The 18,133-nt window shown below is 36.1% G+C and overlaps 1 protein-coding gene across 6 annotated transcripts in view; it reads right to left on the reverse strand.

Annotated features, from left to right (window-relative positions):
- ASPH (aspartate beta-hydroxylase) overlaps window positions 1–18,133 on the reverse strand; it is a 111,687-nt gene that overhangs the window by 19,298 nt on the left and 74,256 nt on the right. For all 6 annotated transcript variants that reach the window (XM_059479870.1, XM_059479781.1, XM_059480123.1 and 3 more), the window contains 6 exons: window positions 16,530–16,616; window positions 13,335–13,485; window positions 12,881–13,017; window positions 7,450–7,548; window positions 6,661–6,750; window positions 2,990–3,127 (listed from right to left, as the gene is read on the reverse strand). In XM_059479870.1, the coding sequence (XP_059335853.1) occupies window positions 2,990–3,127; window positions 6,661–6,750; window positions 7,450–7,548; window positions 12,881–13,017; window positions 13,335–13,485; window positions 16,530–16,616 (702 nt within the window). The remainder of the gene's footprint in view (window positions 1–2,989; window positions 3,128–6,660; window positions 6,751–7,449; window positions 7,549–12,880; window positions 13,018–13,334; window positions 13,486–16,529; window positions 16,617–18,133) is intronic.

Raw genomic sequence — 18,133 nt, forward strand, 5'->3', positions numbered from 1 at the left:
GGTACTGGAGAAAGATGCAATGACTCAGACTGGCTGAGGAAAGCTAATCATTCCAAGGGAAAAGGATGGGTTGTCAAAGATGAAAGTAAAGTTTCCTTTCAATTGAGGTCAAAAGAGGAAGACAGTTTCTTGAATTCCCAGATCCAAAGGCCTAAAATGCCTTTGGATCTGGGAATTCAAGAAACATTAGTAGAACATCTCTACATAACTCACTCACCACACCCTTCCTAATATAAAGGTTTATATTTTCTTCTCCCTGAGAAATCAGGTGCCTCTCCCTGTTCTTTCAAGGAAAAACATTAAGCCTCAGTGAGGTGCAGAGAGATTCAAAACTCCCCTTCAGCACAATTCCACTAATTAAGATCTACAATGTCTTGATAAGTATTACTGAGATTCTCAGTCTTCCCTGCCTCCTTGCCCCCACAAAAAACCCAGCCCAAACCCCTCTTCCTTAAGACATCCAGGCAACCAGGTAATATTAAAAGAGATAAAGTAGGAGATTGTCTTTTTTTAACCTTACCCACCAGGAAGTTAAGCGTCAGGACCCATTTTTTAAGTAAAGCAGTAGGACAGTTAACACCATGGAGTTAAAAGGAGACATGCCATGTTTAGACAGTTATTTAGCATTGTAAAAATGAATCATCCTGTGGAAATACCCTTTTTTTTCACTTGCAAACAATGCCACTAGCATGGACAGTATGTCTCAATATGTATGATTACAGCTAGTCAAGCTGAATGCCCCTCAGAAGGAAATTATTAAACTGAGAATACTGTAAAAAGACAATTTTCTCTTTAGGCTTTCTGTGGAAAAAGCAAAGTAGCATCAAAATTCACATCTTCATCTCTAGGCCCAAGAAACTAGATGACCCTTTATAAGAAAATCAAGCCAGGTCTGTGCTGTAAGATGCCACTGACCACAGCTGTGCTGGTAAATGGAATGAACCAAAGAGAGTTCAGCATTACTATTGCTCCAGCCCCATATAAATGCTCATTTAGCATTATTAAGATACCAAGTTATTGCTTTAAAAATAGTTCATTCCTATGTAACAAGCAGTGAAACTCAGAGAGAAGGTCAGGGCCTCCAGTGCTGTGTACAGTATATATCAGTGTACACAGTATATACCAGTTTGTACAGTATATATACATATTGAATTCTACCATGGTATCTGGAAGAATTTCCCACACAGACAAAAGAGAAATGTTATGAAATGAAGCAGTAGGAACTAATTGTTGATTGGTTTCTGCTTTGTGAGAAGGGGAAATAATTATTTCAACTAAACCATGTACAGAAGTTGGAGTACTTCAGAAATTAGAAAACTAATGTCATCAATAAGGTTTTGCTGCTTCCTGAAGAATACTACCTCTAGTCTTGCTTGCTTACAGCATTGTATGTAATTAGAATTGAACCTTCTTTCTTTCAGAACTTCAAGTATTTTCTTGAGTTACAAAAAACACAACAATACAAATATTTGTCCTGACGCAAATAACTACATTTTGGCTTTATACTTTAAACTGTGAGTGTTGTTTTAAAGACCTTACTGCTCCCAAATTATGATACCTGTAGAAGCAATTTACCAGTGACAATTTAATCTAGATTCACTGACATATTGCTAATAAAACAGCCAAAACGTGTACCACCAAATGAAAAGGTATTATTGAATTCCAGAGAGGCAGTTGTACTGTGGAGGTCTGGGGTGAATTTTTATCCTTGCTGGTTTTCTGAGCAGCTCTTCTAGAAGCCACTCAAGATGCTGATCCAAACCAAGACCTTCATATATGACCTGATTCACCTGAAAAAAACCTTCAAGGTGAAGCTCTGTCCATTTTATAACATCAAGTGAATTCTTTCACCCTTCAAAGCTGACTCATGCCAAGGGTGAATGGATCATTACGTTCTGAGACATAGGAATTTGAAAGGTTTACATGTAAGGAACTGTAAAACAACACTGCATGTAGCTCTAAAACACTAGTCAAATAATATTCCTACTTCCTTTTTGTTTGACAGAAACATATTAAGAAGTTCCCAGTTTCTCCATATCTTTTATGGCAAGAAGCATCCATTCCACACATACCTCAAGAATTAATTCAATATGAGAACATTTCACTGCTTTTTGGTGTGGCTGAGATCACATTGGAGAATCCCACTTTAATCTAAATCTCTAGCTTTATTTTTGTTGCCATCAAAACCATAACAAAGAGCAATCTTCCTTTTTAAACTACTTTTATTTTTTTTAAATAACCATCTTTCCACAGTGTTTTTTTTAAACATGCTATGTAACTAAGTATAAAGAAACAACCACTCTGAAGGAGTTTGTTCCTTACAAATATACTTTTTTGGGTTTAAATAATTTATCATAGTGGATTCTCTAAATGACACACCAATAATTGAAACATACAGGAAAAAAGGGTCTTCCTAAATTTTTATGAATTATTATTAGAATTATAGTAAATTAATAAAAAACAATGTAAATTTGGAAATAAAAGGTACTGTTATGAACAATAACCACACTACTTGCATGCATTAAATAGACAAAAACCTTTTAAAGAATTGAAATTCTGCATTATTATCTTTTGTTAAATCCATCCTGGGAACCTACACTTGTTTCTCTCATGCAATTAAAAGCTTCTATAGTCACTAAATATTAGAAAAGGGCTCAAAAGCACAGCCTTTCCTGACTAATTAAAAATTCACAATGGGTATTCTAGACATTACCAAATTGTGCTGTCATTTTCCACTTGAGATGTTACATTTGTCTACCATGCAAATTTTGTATTTATTAATAATTTCAGCCAGCCTGTTCCCATTCTCAAATTTGAAAATGTCTAAGCTTATTTTATAGCATCTTATTTAATTCTTGTGCTCAGTCTGACAGCTCTGTCTGGAATTCACAGTCAGTAGTTCTGACCTTATTGATTAGCGTTTTCTCTGCTTAATAACTGAAATTATAGCTGCAATTTTAATAAAAACAAAAGTATAATGAAGCCTTACCTTCACCAGTTCTGTATATCCAGTTTCCCTTGCTGTCCACCAAGGCTGAGCCTTCAGTCCCTTGACATTGTAGAGGGAGCGCTGCCAAACTGATGCAAAGTGACCTCTTTGGTACCCAAGCTCATACCACTTGTATGCCTAAAACATTGCAGTTGTAAACAATCAAACTCACATCAGCCAAGCTCCTACAGGAAAAAAGTAACATTTCCTTGCAAGACAGAGACTGTCTCTTCAGATGTTGGGGTTATTCTTTCAATAAAATGTACTAATGAATACTTTAGGAAAAAAAAACCACAAACAAAAAAACCCAAATGACAAATTAGATCAGTTGGCCAAGAGAGTCCAGTTCAACGTTAACAAAACAGGATAATCTTCTCACAACCATTCACATCAAATACGGGCTGATAATTCATGCCCTTGGACTTGGAATATCCAATTGTTTCTCATCTTACTCAATTGCATTTTCTCTGTTTCAATCTTCTGCCTACATGTGAAAGATGACTGTCTTCTGCTGCCAGTGGAGATGCTGTGATGATGAAAACAATGATGACTTAAAGTGTTAATAATCTAATACTTACATGCACTTGAGTTTCTACAAATATTTTTCATCTCACCCTAACTGATCACACGACAGAAACCTGCTGAAATTAATACCGGACCTTTTTTTGTCTTTACTCTCCCTTTACACAACTTGTTTTACCCCTGCATAGCAGCAAAAAAAGCAAAGCAAGAAAATGAGATGCTTGGAAAAAAAACATCCAGCATTTGTAGTACTGTGAGAAACCACACGCAGAGAAAGTTATACAGAGCTGCCTCCTTCCTGCCCAGCATTGCTGCTACAGCTGCAATAGTTCAGACAACATAATTGTAAAAAATCCTCCAATAAACAAAAAAATAAACACCCTTCCCCCAACCCCCCCCCAAAAAAAAAACCAAACTAAAAAACCCCCACCAAAAACTAAAAAAAAAAACCCAAGACAGCTAAGTAGGGAAATATGAGAACAATCATTCCAGAGCCGAGGGACTGAGGCAGGTGGCAATCCCTGCCTTGAACAACTGGCCAAAGTCCTCACTGAGAGTTTGTAAACTTTCTTCAAGTTTTTGAAAATTGTTGTACTCTGATCTTTATAAGTCTCCCAAAGTATGGAGCAAAGTCTGCAATACATTGTTGCTCTACAGTATTTACTTGAAGTACACAAAAATAGTGTGGATGAACAGAATAACAGCAGATCATTTATAAACTATCATCTTTTTTTGCCTAGAGAAGCTCAGTAAAATTGTGCACGGGTCAAAAATATAATAAGGTAATACACAGCATATATTTAAATGTTGATGTTATCTTGGTTAACTGTCTGAAATGGAAGCATTAGGATTTATAACATTTGTTCCCCCAATTGTTAAAATACCAGTGAGATATCAAGTGATGGTTCATGCTGACTGCCTGCAATCAATTGCAATGTCTGGAGTTAGCCCAAATGATAAGGGGAATGAATTATTTGTTTCAGCCCCTGAGTGATGAGTATGAATGTTGCTGCTGTTTAAGATACATTAGCTATAATTACAACGTATAACACAATTATTTTTTATTTATTAGAAGAATTGTGCTAAAGAAATTGCCTTTATCAGGATGGAGTAGGGTTAGGCTGCCTCACTCATCCTTTCCCAAGACTCAGTGAAAGATTTCTTTTCTCATGCAGGTCTTGGCAGGGGAACATGGACAGCTACAACAGTGTAGCTCTCCTTTCCAGGAGAGAAACTGTTGGAGATGCACTCAGTTTATCCAATCTATGTGAAGAGTGCTTTGTTGTGTAACAACTTCTAGGTTTTAACTTCTCTTTTCTTAAGCCAACATGGCGTTTTATCAAATTATAGTTGGAAAGGGCATACTCAACACTGCTCCCCTCACATTTCCCAAGGCCACATTCATAATTCCTAATTTAGCTCTAATAGATGAATATCTCCCTTCAACAAACCTCCAGTGATAACAATTTCACATCTAACTTAAATATTGATTGGTTTCCTTGATTAAATCTTGAAATTCAGCAAATCTAGCAAGGTCAGTGAGGAAAATTTAGCTGAACAATGGACTTTCCATTGATAAATTTAGAAGTCTCCTCTATCCCAAGAAGTTAATTTGTCATTAATTAAACTTTTTCTACAGCAGATTTGGCCATTAACTCCATAAACATTAACACATAATAATCCTGGAGTTAGAGATGCTGTACATTAATTACATCTGTGTGGTATCTTTATTCAAACAAATGGCAATGGGATGTTCTAGGCTCAGCAACTCAACCCAGAAGTGTCCCATGGAAATGTACAGGGAATTTGAGAGAAGGAGACAGAGTCCGATAGAGTGTGAAAGCAGACTCTGTGTGTCCATATGTTTCTAAGTAAAATGAAGTAAACTAATTCTCACTTATAAATGAACAATTTAAAAAAAGTCATTGGAAGAGTATTGAGGGAAGGTAATCTAGCTTAAAATTCAGATATTACATTCTAGATCTACTGTATGTATAAAGTATTGTAATAAAAGTTCCATGAATTATTTAAAAAAAAGGTAAACTGATGAACTAGACTTGAGAAAGATCACATACAGTGGCTTCACCACAGCCCACTTGTCTGCAGTTCATACTGGAGAAGCACCTCCTGACTGGGCCACAGCACTAAAGGGGTCAGCATTTTTAACAGTTTTTAGGTATTAATATTAATTTAACAGCTTTAAGGTATTAATTATTAATAATTAGGTATTCATATTTTTACAGTTTTTAGGTATTAATTTTACAGTTTTTAAGGTATTAATTATTACTTACATTACTAAGTAAGTAATTAAAAAGCAGTGATTTTCATGGCTATTTCTACTCAGATTTTTAATGCTTATTCTCTTCATATTTCCCACCTAGGAATTGGATTTTTTTTGCTGTTGTTTTTAAATTCATGCTCCTTTTAAAGTCCATGACTAATCAGAGTCTTCAGAAAAGGTCCTTTGCTCCCCTGCCACGACAATAGTGGAAAGTCACATACTTAAATTTCACTATTAGGTATAATTTGATTTCAAATAAACAAAAGAGAAACTCTTATGGCTTCCAGCATTATATGTTTGTTTTCGTTCGGCTCTCAACAGATACATAGTACAAATTTCTGTTTTCCTGATTGATTTGCTAATTTAGTTATTGAAAAAAATTCATAACTCAGCCCACACATTCAGTCCTCTCATGATCCTCTTTTATCTCATAAACATTGGTGCTTTTTCCTTGGAAATTAAGGAAGATTTACAAAACAGTGTTAGACAAGAACTTCTATACAGTAAAATACAAGTAACTGATTATTTTAACTCATTAAAATCTGTGTTGTAAGTGATATAAGCAGAACACAGTTTCTAGAAACAGTTAAAATTTTTGTAAATTTTTAGTCCCTTGTTTGAAGCTGCCCTATGCCAGCTTAAACATTCTCAGTTAAATCTAAAGCAAGGGATGCTACGAGATTGTACTGTAATGCCTACAAATGGATTTTTTGCTGTTGATCATCTTGACTTCTACACACACAGGCTGGATTGTTGTTGCAATCAAACTACTCTTGTTTTCAACAATAAACCCATCATTAAATGCTTTCCTGGATTCTGCAGCCACTCACAGATTTAGATTTTAAAGCAAGAACAGGTTAAACAGTACCTCTTTGTCTCCCATTCTCTGTAACGCATCACCCAGATGAAAATAAAAACGTCCATCATCTGTGCCAGGGTCACCAGACTCCAGTCCTTCCTAACAATTACATAAACAAACAAACAAACAAACAAACAAATAAATAAATATGAAACTTATAAGAAAACTTAGAGGACTTCTAAAAGAGTTCATTTGATTGCTGTAAATAATCTGTGAATCCTATGCAAGAGACAGGCTATGAAACTAGGTAAAAAATGTCACCACCATGGTAACCTGGAATTTGAGCTGAATAAATACAATATGTAAGTAGAAAGTCATTGAGAAATGTTACCAGTTTTCCAAATCCCACAACCTCTCCCTTCAATCCCTCTAAGACAGAGGCATATTCAGAGATGGATACTTGTCCCTGACCCTATAAACATTTACACAAGCATTTTATAAAGCTGGACCAAGGTTTTATTTTGTAGTATTTCTTCCCAAACACCCAGAAGTATACATAAGGCTTCTCTGGATCTTTCAAGACTCTTAGGTTTGCAGCATACTACCAACCTCAAAGAATTTGAGGCTCAGAGCTCTGTACTTCAGGTTAATCATTAATAAAACGAACACTTGATGTTTAAGAATTGATGATTTTCAATGTACAAATTTGTTCCAGTTCATAAGCAGTGATACACCAGTATAACTCCAACAAATAGTTTAAGCAGTGATTTGTAATTAGCACACTTCTAGTCTGACACATTTTATATATTCCAATTCTACTGTTTGCTGGTAAAACATTTACTGTGGGTGAAAAAGTACCTGTAGATAAGGTATGCTCTCTGCTATCTTGTTTTCTGCTTTCAGGATGAAGCCATAATGTACTTTGGCAAAGCCATCATTTGGAGCCAGACTTAGAACCTGTTTGAGAGAAAATTGATTAAATACACCTATATGAATCCATGCAAATTAACAAATCTGTGTACATAATACTGTTCAGTAATGCAATTGTATTTTCTTCCATTACAGATTCTCAGGTAAACCCTTGGCTTGTCTGTGCTTTCTTTTCCTCGTTCACTTTTGCGCTCTCTCCAGACAAACCAAACTTTGAAGTCTCAGAAGTAAAATTATTTCCACAGAAATTACTTTATTTTTCACTTGTCCTTTTCTACACTTCTCTCTTGAGTTATAGCATGTTTCATTACAGAATTAAACCCACTATCAACACTTAAGTTACTTATTCTAGGTTGGAATAATCAGAAGGAAAGCAGCTACTCTTGAAAGAATCTGCAGCAGAAACATACCTAAAATAGTTTTAAATTAGATTTCCAGTGTTAGCAAACTAGTTTTTGCAAGAGAAATTATGTGAAACATGATGACCACAATTCAGAAAGAAGCTGCAATGTAATGCCAGCATCATGAGATGGGGATGTGAAAGCTCTGGAACACCAAGGGCACTGCCAGCACAGTGGTGAACTGGAGCACTCTCTGGAACACTGTGCACTTTTCTGGACATGGGAAAGAAGGTAATAAAAAGTCTACTGCACTAGTGACTCAATGTGAAAGCACACATTATTCTTGTGTAGTTGTGTGCTGCACTCTTTGACCAAGACCAAGCATGCTAAATTCAGCTAAAAGATTTTGTACCCTCAACAAGATTCAGATCGTATCTGAGTTTACAAACTGGCTTAATTCTGCAGAAAAGGGAAACTCATGGGCACATGTCCAGAGATGGATATTTCATGGGGACTGTGGAAGAGAAGGATTTGTGAGTACAGGGACAGATGTAGGGAAGGATCAGTGTATGGGGCAGTGTTTCAGGGGAAGGAAGTGTGAAGCTGCCAACCTGAATTCTGAAATATGCACCCCCGACACCAGTCAGATAATTTAAGTGCATTTGTCTTCCTCAGCCAAGGGCAAAAATTAGAGCAAATGTCTTGATCTACTTCCAGCTCAGCATTTCTATGATGTACATATCCAATATAATTCGTAGCTCTATGCAATATCAATTACATGGTTAAGTTAATCTGTTTCACATCTCTTCTTTCCTTAAAATAAGGGTAGACAGTTTTATCAAGATAGACCCTCAGCCTGTGAGGATCATCACAGGAGCCTGGCCAGCAGTGGAATTACAGAAGCTGATATCCACTGAATGTCTAGATAGCTGGTAAATGCAAAACAACAGACAGATGAGCAATTTATCTTGCCTAAATCCATTTTTGAAGCTACTAAACTTATGCTGGGGATAAAATGCCTGCATACATTATAGTTATTTCCCTCTGCCCTTTCCAGTCACTGTCTGACATCACTTTTCAATCAAAATAATTACAAGCAAAATCATAAGACATTTTCAGGACCAACTTCTTTCTTTTCTCAAATCTTAAACACACCAACTACATCCAAGCAAAACCAAAAATCACAGCCATGAAGGTACAAAATGTTATGAGTTAAAAATAGCAACATTTCACAGAAATTACTTATTATGAAGGAACAAACAATTTGAGAATCAATTGGAAGTCCATAGTATGAGGCATTATTAGGAAAAAATACCATAGTAAGGATGAGCTTGATCCCTAGGATAAGACTACACTACCACCTTCTGCATCTTATGCCTTTTGACTACAGGATTCTGTGTATAATTATTTTGATCCAAGAATCTGTACCTGCAGGGTGAAATGAAATGACTGACAGAAATATTTATTAGCCACATAATTTTGTTACAGTTTCTTTAACTATAGGATAAAGCTATCTGATTAATTAAGACAGAATAGAATTTTCTGTATTACGGTTCATTTAAACTATGCCGAGTTGCATTAAGGAATGATCTACATTCAGGGCCCCTAAAGAGAAGCAAAGAGATACAATCAGCAGAAATTACACTGGAAGTATTTAATGTAAATTGTATTACTCTGTTGCTGTTGCTGTGTGCAATATTAATTATGTTTAGAAATAAGTTTTACTAAACTGCTCATAGGCCATTAAATATTAATCATGAATATAGAAATTAACCTCTGGGGCTATCAGATACTAATTAGCCATGGCAGAGTACTGTGTTAATGTGGATATTCTGGTTTTGGTACCTGAGATAGCTCAATCAGAGCTGGCTTAAGCCTGTCTCTATAATGCTGCACTGAACCATGCACACATGCCCCAGCAAGGAGGCAGAAAAAGAGCTATTGGCTGAGTAACCAGTCTTAAAATGTTGTCTTTTGCTGTGTTTTTTAATAATCTGTGGATGCTTGAACAAAAAATAGTTCTAATTCCACCAGAACTACTTTTAAAGTTATGCTCTCTTTGAAAACAGAAATAGTTCTGAATTCTACTAGGATTATACTTAACATTATGTTTCCATGTCCCTAAGTGAATTCAAAAGAAAATTATTTAATATTAGAGGCAAAACTGAGATCCTCTCCAGCTGGACACTATTTTCCATCTGTGGTTCAGCAAAAAATTCTGGCAAACAGAAACTAGAAAAGTGCATTTTGGGCAAGTTATACTATACCACACTACAGTTGGAAGCAAAAAAACTCTCTTGGTCTGAAGTTCAGTGTTTATACACATTGCTTCTGCAGCTAAAAGAAGAAACATATATTAAAGACTTTTAAAATAAGCTGCTCAGATGTAACAAATTTAGAAAGAAAAATAAGAATTGACAGGCAAATATGTAAACTGGCTATTAAATGCAAAGCATAGCAGAAAGTTTTCATCTTCTAGGATTCCCTGGGCTTCTATTCAATTCCTTGGAGATGATGCAAGCCTGGGTTTGCATCTGAAATGGCTGATCTGAAATGGCATGTACTGTGATCCCATGTAGGGAACAGTACCTGTGCAGAGTTCATCTGGTTCCATGTGCTCAGTGCATGCTTAACACAGATCAGTAACACTGAATGGAGATTGAAATGCTACACCAGGAAGCAAAGATTTTGCCCATGAATCTAGCAGCTTCCCAGGGAATGGGAAACTTGGAGTTAAAGTTCCTCCACAGAGAAGAGTGTTTAACTACTTGGGAATTTTCCTGAGCAGCAGAAACAAGTACCACATACACAGGAATTTAGTCAACCATGAATAAGGCTAGAGGGAAATCAACAAAAAGCTGAGACTTTGAGTTGAATAAGGGGAATGCTCTCCTGAAAATGTGTACTGAAGTCTAAGATGCCTGTCCCTTCTGCATTAAAGAACACTTGAATAAAATGTATGAACAACCTTACATTGGGAAACAGAACACAGAATTCATAAATATTGGAGGTATCTACTTTGCAGCAATGAGTTCATGCTCTTGTCTGTGCTCTCTTAACATTTTTGTATCAAAAGATTACACAAGTGAGAAGGAGTTAGTCACACTGCAGAAGTTTCTCAGCTTTTTAAAAAATCATGGGAAGAGCAAGACTTCTCCATGAGGCCCTCAGAGCCACTATTCAGTTTGCCCCTTTCTCTACCATGCAGAGAATCTGAGCACCTATGGTAGGAGCTGAAATGCAAGCACTTTATAAATATGCCTTGCAACAGCTGAGCAAAGCACTCCAGAGCAGGCCATGCAGCCCCTAAGCAATCTGCCCAAAATCATGCAAGTAGAACCAAGAACCAAAGTAGACACACATGAGATTCTCCCTGTTTCTTTGGGTATTATTTTAAAAATCCTTAGTGCAAACTTATCCTGAACTGCAATAAAAAATTACATTATTGTGTTGGAATTCAGCCTGAGTAATACCTAAAATACAGACAAACCCACCATGATTTTCTAAAAAGATGAATCCAAATCTTTAAAAAAAAACCAAAAATATTTGTCCTCCTTTTACAACGACAGAACATCACTCTGCTCTATTCTATTTTAGTGTTAGTGAACTATAAAATAGAATAGTTACACTGGATAAAGAAGAATGGAAAACAATATGTTAAAAGCACACCAGTTGTATATCTATTCTTCATCAGAGCCCTATGTATTTCTTCTGAAGTATATAAAACTCAGTATCAAAGTAATTATATAGCAAATTCATGACCTTCCTCCATGTATAAAAATACCTGTGATTATTGAGAAATTCTAGCAAATATGTTGTGTGCAACAAAACACTGAATAATTGCATGGGAAAATCTTGCCCAAGAGGAGTATGGCTTTGTTTTCTCAAATTCCTTGCAGCTTGAGTAGCAGGTTTGTTTAATAAATTCTACTTTTAAAAGCCAATATTTCCAATCCTCTGAGAAATTTTGACAGCAAGCCAAAAATTATTGGACAGAAATGTTTTATGGAAGGACCTAAAAAGTAGCCAAAGTAGCAAAGCAAACATTATTCTGGCAACATCTGAGACTACCAGAGGAGCTTGAGGAAAAAAAATGGTACTCCTAGTGTTTGGCTTCTGCTTCCCACCATGTGGTTGAACATCATCCTTCTCTTTCAGAAGCTATCAGAGATGAGAATCTCTTCAGCCCCCCAGATGTGGGGGATGGAAAACTGAGCCTTTATTCTCAGGAGGTGGCACTAACCCTGCTGATCCCTTTCCAGCCTCCCTAACCAGACAATTAGCAAGCACCACGAGCGTGCCAACATCAACAGGACCATTCCTGGTCAGGTGTGATGATTTGTGCTCTACCAATGATGTCAGACTCCACATCTGTCAGACAGCTTCCAGATGTTAACAGGGTTTCTAGATCACAGGAGCAGAGTGGCTTTTCCTGGCAGTGAAGTTCCCCCAGCCAGATAACCACAGCATAAGACAGAAATATAAATCCAGTGAATTGTCCACACTACAAACATCATGAAAGAAAAGCAGATTTTAAGCTACTTATAAAAGGATGAAAAAACTAAGGTAAAATAGATTTGTGAGAACTGATCTACTTGATTACATGGTTAGAAATGCTCTTCCTGTAAATAAACTGGCTTACTTCTCCTTCCCTTGTCTTGAAGATTGGTTATCACTTTTATAGTATGCATTCAGTATTAAATGTTACATACAACACACCTAGATGTGTCGTCAATATATTCCAGACCTGATTACCAGAAGATAGAAGATTTTTATTATTAAGCATATGGAAATAACCTGCATTTCTCTGCCAATGAGAGGATGGCATGACAGTATCAGGAAAAATAAATTAAAATTAGAGGAGAACCGCATTAGGAAAAAAACTTATATCTGTATTAACCCTTCAAAAATCTCTCATGTGACATGTCTAACAATATAAAAAAGTTAGAATCAATCAATCTTTCAAATGAACATAGGAATGTAAATAGCAATTTTCCTTGGCTGGAATGGAAACTCACCTCTTCATACACTTTCTTAGCATTGCTGTTATCTCCTATCAAGAGGTAACCAACACCAAGGTCATTCTTGAATGAAGTCTCACTGGGAAACAGCTGAACTAATTTCTGTAGAGTCACCAGGGAGCCCCTCATGCGACCTGATTTGATTGAACAAGACTTAATTACCAGTGCAGATATAAGAAACAGTAGTAAGATGTTTACACAGCATCAAAGGAAACACAAATCAGAGGCAAGTGATTCACTTTCACTGACAATCAAGGAGAACCTGGAAAAACTTGAGCAGACAGGAGCACATTCAGCTGCCTGGGTGTCACTGAGAGTGTAGCAAGAATATCTCAGAGAATCACTGCAATCACACAGTGCTATGGCAGCCTCTTGTGGAGGACCCTTCACAGTGCAGAAATAACACTTTTATACCACCAAATAACATTTTTATACCATCCTCAAAACTTACCAAGGAACTGCTGCCTGTCTGCTTCTCGCTTCAAGCTCAGTTTTATCAGGTCTGAAGGGACATTTGGCAGACTAACCACCTCATCATAGGTGTTGATAGCTTGTTGCAGCATCTCATTGCTCCTCATTTTCTCAGCTAAGTCATCTTCAGACTAGAAACAATAACAAAACCATTATAACCCATTAGTCTTAAAACCAACTATTTTCTTACCAGGAAATTATGCAATTGTTAGAATATGGATTCTGCTTTATGGCAAAGCACACTAGAACTACCATTAAATCTTGTTACCTATAGATTATTTGAAAGGAGAAGGATGAGAAAATTTGCACCTAAAACATAGATTAACACAGATTTTTGATTAATATTTGTAGAATTCATAATCCCTGCTTTCAAAACCAGATGAAGCAATCTGTTTTAATAACATAGGAGAAATGCAAAATTTTGCCCATGGACTATTTGTATACTAAGCCTTACTTTGAAAGCAATACATGGGTCAAAACACACCAACAAACATTTTTATCTATTCTGACACATTTGTTTACACTCTTTATTGCAAAATGAATTAGGAATTGCCTTTTGCCTTCCATACATTGATAGAATATGTATCCTGCTACTCCTTCAAAACATAAATTTGTGCATCAAATTCAGAAGCAGACCAAAGGAAATATGAGCTCTCTACAGTGAAATTACAGCTTCAGTGAATCTAACAGAAGCTATGACTGATCTCACCTCTGGTAAGGCATGTTCATACTTTGCTTCCATAGCTGAAAAAGACTATGTCTCAAATGCAGAATTTTTAAAGCCTTACTTTTAATTGTTTATAGAAATGTATGTATTTTCACATGTTTAATGCATTTTTCTCAAATATTTCTAAATTTATTGGCTTATGTTTGTTCTTAAGACAAGAGTCATGGAGCATGTATTGCAAGCATGATGGTGCAGAAGTTGTTGTTGGTCTATTTAAATTCACTGTTGCATCAAAGATGCACACATTAAATTAAATTGCTTCACCTCTGTTTTCTCTATATGTTATAACAAGTATCTGAAATCTTTTTGCACTTCTGTCCTTTAGTTTTTTCCTTGAGTTGTTTTAAAACTTAGTATTGGAAATACCAAAAAAAATGGGTATTCAGACAAACAGTTCATCAAGCAGCTTTCAGAGACAACTTCAGAAATCAGTTTAAAGCAATAACTTATTTTTTCTGATGTACATTCACTAGGAAATTTATTTATCCTTTTTTCAAAGGTATTGCAGGGCAAAGAATACTCCAGAAATATAACAAAGAAGCAAGAATTGTCAGCACTGCATGACTCCACCAGTATAAATCATATAAGGAGATTAAAAATTTATCCATGGTTCTTTCCAGCTCTAAAGATGTTAAGAATTCTGTAGAGTATCATTTTATCTGGCTCATGTGTAATTCAGACAGCAAATAAACAATTGCTCATATTTCTGAAAAACACACCAACAATTAAATAATTTGCAGGTTTTTTTGGGAAACAGCTGCCTTTTAAAGCCATTAAAGGATCCAGAACAAATCAATCCTCATGTCTTATTAAAAATTGAATCTACAAAATTAGCATGTAATGCTGTTTTGTTCTTCAAAGAAAAGGAGAACTACACTTTTGTGGTGAATTCTTGATCTTCTTTAGCTTTAACCTTCAAGGCCTTTAACTTTATCATTTGCAGTTTTACTTTTAGTTAGTGATGAGAAGTAGCAAATTTAAATGAATTTTGTTGGTATGAATCCCCATTTAAAAATAAATCTGTGTTACAATGCAAATGTTAAGAATAATTCATCTGTCTGTAGCCCATGGTTTTCCTCTTCCTTCAAACAGCTTAAACTTACACATACTGGGTTCAATAAAATTGCCATTGATAATATTAATATGACTGTTCAGCAAAATGACTAGTATGAACCTTCAAAGGCTACAGAAAACGAATTTATTATTGTTTTTACACACTCCCAGGAAATGCACCTAATTATCTCTTCAGATCTTGGTCTGTATTGACCTTTCATGGATTACTAAAGTAGCAGTAGGCAGCTACAAATTGCTGTAAATGGACAAATGAAGTTGGGTCACTGAGATGGGAATTCTGAATGAGAATAAATTTCACAACTGCCTGCAGCGATCTGCACTTCTCCCTAAAGCCATTGAGGAGGCGGGAAGCATATTCTATTAAATATGATTTGTATAAATTGGTAAATATTAAAAGTGTAACTTAACAGAGGTAAGTTCATCATGTGTATGAACAAAGCTGTCTCCTACTGTAAAAAGGCAAAGTGTTCAACAAACTGTCACCACAGAGAGCACTGAAGCATTTGGTCTGCTCTCTATCAAGTGCCTGTGTGATAGATTTTTCGATAATCACATCATGACTATTATTTTAGCATGACTATTATTAACCAAGTGGAGACTGGTTGTGACTCCAAGGTCCGCATCAATTGTCTAACAGCACCATTCCTTCCTGCAGTGAGGGCTTCACTTTTTTATCCTGATTAATATGACTTCAAGGAGTTTTTTATTACTCCTAGTGCAGCAGGATTATCCTACTACTATTCCCTTTTGAGACATCTCAACACAGACTAAAAGTATTATAAATGCAGAGATTATTTTCTGATGCCTTCTGGGTTTTAGTTGGGTTTTTTTAGTATTGTTTTTGAAGGGAAACACCTGAAATATAACTCACTCTACAAGTAAAGCTAATTAAGCCTCACTGCCTGAGAATTTGTGCTCTTTATCCCTTAACTCTTTCTCTCTAAAAACTCCAAATCCTCTTCTCTATTCCCACTAGAGCAAAAAGCAGCATTTATCCCAGGCTGACACACATGCTGATTTCCCAGCTACAACAAATAGTATGTAACAGGTAGGCTCTGCCTGTTGTTCCTGCACTGGGCCATTAGTCGGTATTTATCTCTTGCCATTCACCTCACAGCTCTCCTGAGATCTACAGGATGTACCTTATTTTTTTTGTTATTTACAGTACTTCCCACTGAAGTTCCACAAAAGCTGCCAAAGCAATTGAGGAAGGACAGTTGACTGAAGAGATAGATATGACAGATCACGATTCTTTTTTTTACCTACAAAACCAGCATAAATTTATAAATTAATTCCACATAGTGTTTATAACTACTGGTAAAACAAAATGTTTAATTTAGCTTTTTTCAACACCTATCACTTTTTTTTAAGTACCTGTGCTTTCCCGTATCTTGCTCGAGGACTTTGTGGATATTGATTCACTAATGCTTCAAAGGCCCTTAGAGCTTCTTCAACTTTCCCCTGAAAAGCAGAGATATTTATCAGCAATTCTATCTAATAAAAATGCTGAAGGATGCAGGACCTAATAACACATTAATTTTACAATTAAAGAACAAACACCAAACAATGCAGACTGAATCAATGGCTTTCACTCAGACTTTTGTTGGGATTGCCTTTTTAAGAGGAATTGACATTATTTATGAAACAATATAATCTAATTTTCATGGTGAAAAATAATAACTTGATTTTTCATACTTTACTCAGTTTTCCTTGTTTGCTGAACAAAATATTGAGATTAAAATAACCTGTCTGCATAGAATAGTAAAGACCGTACTGCTAATAACTGTCACAGACATCTTTTTATGAAAAATCCTTTCCTTAAGATTTTTTCCTCCTGAGAAGCTGAGAAGCCTCAGGAACAAATTGTAAACAATGATTATCTGCTGCTGTGCAATGCAACAGATAGATCTGTGATTGGTCTCATGTGCTTGTTGTCATTAATGGCTGATCACAGCACAGCTGGCTCGGAGAGAGAGTCCGAGACAGCTGCCTTTGTTATCATTCTTTCCTTTCTATTCTTAGCTTAGCTAGCCTTCTGAAGAGAACCTTTTCTTCTATTCTTTTAGTATAGTTTTAATATAATATATATCATAAAATAATAAATCAAGCCTTCTAAAATATAGAGTCAGATCTCTGTCTCTTCCCTCAACTGAAAACCCCTGTGAACACTGTCACAAATAACAAACTCCAGACCAGAAATAATAGAGAACAGGAAGAAAATTCTGGAGACAGGTGGAAATGCATACTTCTCATGATGAACAGCATCACAACTACAGTTCTTCTAAGGGAAATACTGTAGACTCAACCACAATGTATGGCTGTTTCCTTCAAGTTTTTTGCATGACAATGTCCCTCAGGACATGTCACACAAGTCCAAATGTAACTGTGGTATTCTCATGATGGATCTTGATCCCGTGATGGACACTGACTAGCAAGTTCAGATGGATGTTGAGAAGAACCAGCCCCACTGTCAAAAAGGTACCAGCACTGCTTGGCAACATTTGGCGATAGATCTTGCTGCCACTTCCACCTCTTTACAGCTTTATAAATATGAGTTATATGTGTATGAATTATACACAACTTGCCTTGCTATCTTCAAATATTATACATGTCTGATTTGCTCCTAAATTTATCCTGATTCCTACATGACATGTAAGAACTATCTGTAACATATCAAGAAATACAGCAGGAAAAGGGAGTCAACAAGCTGACTCTACAGATTTATCAAATGTGTCTATTATGCCTATTTCTGATAAACCAATTGCTTAAGTAACAAGAAGCATGAAAATTTGTTTTGTTTTTGTATTCTAACATGTAAAGAAGGTTTCTAGTGAGGAACAGCAGCAGTGGCAGCCAGAAGTTAGTGCTGCCTATGCAAGAGCCCTCCAGTCTACCAGAACTCTGGGGCTGCATGGGTGGCAAGATAAAGTCAAAACTGCCCAGTTTTGAAAATCAAACATATCCTGCACCTGCAATGA

The sequence above is a fragment of the Ammospiza nelsoni genome, chromosome 1 (genome assembly GCF_027579445.1).
Source record: "Ammospiza nelsoni isolate bAmmNel1 chromosome 1, bAmmNel1.pri, whole genome shotgun sequence".
Lineage (NCBI taxonomy): Eukaryota > Metazoa > Chordata > Aves > Passeriformes > Passerellidae > Ammospiza > Ammospiza nelsoni.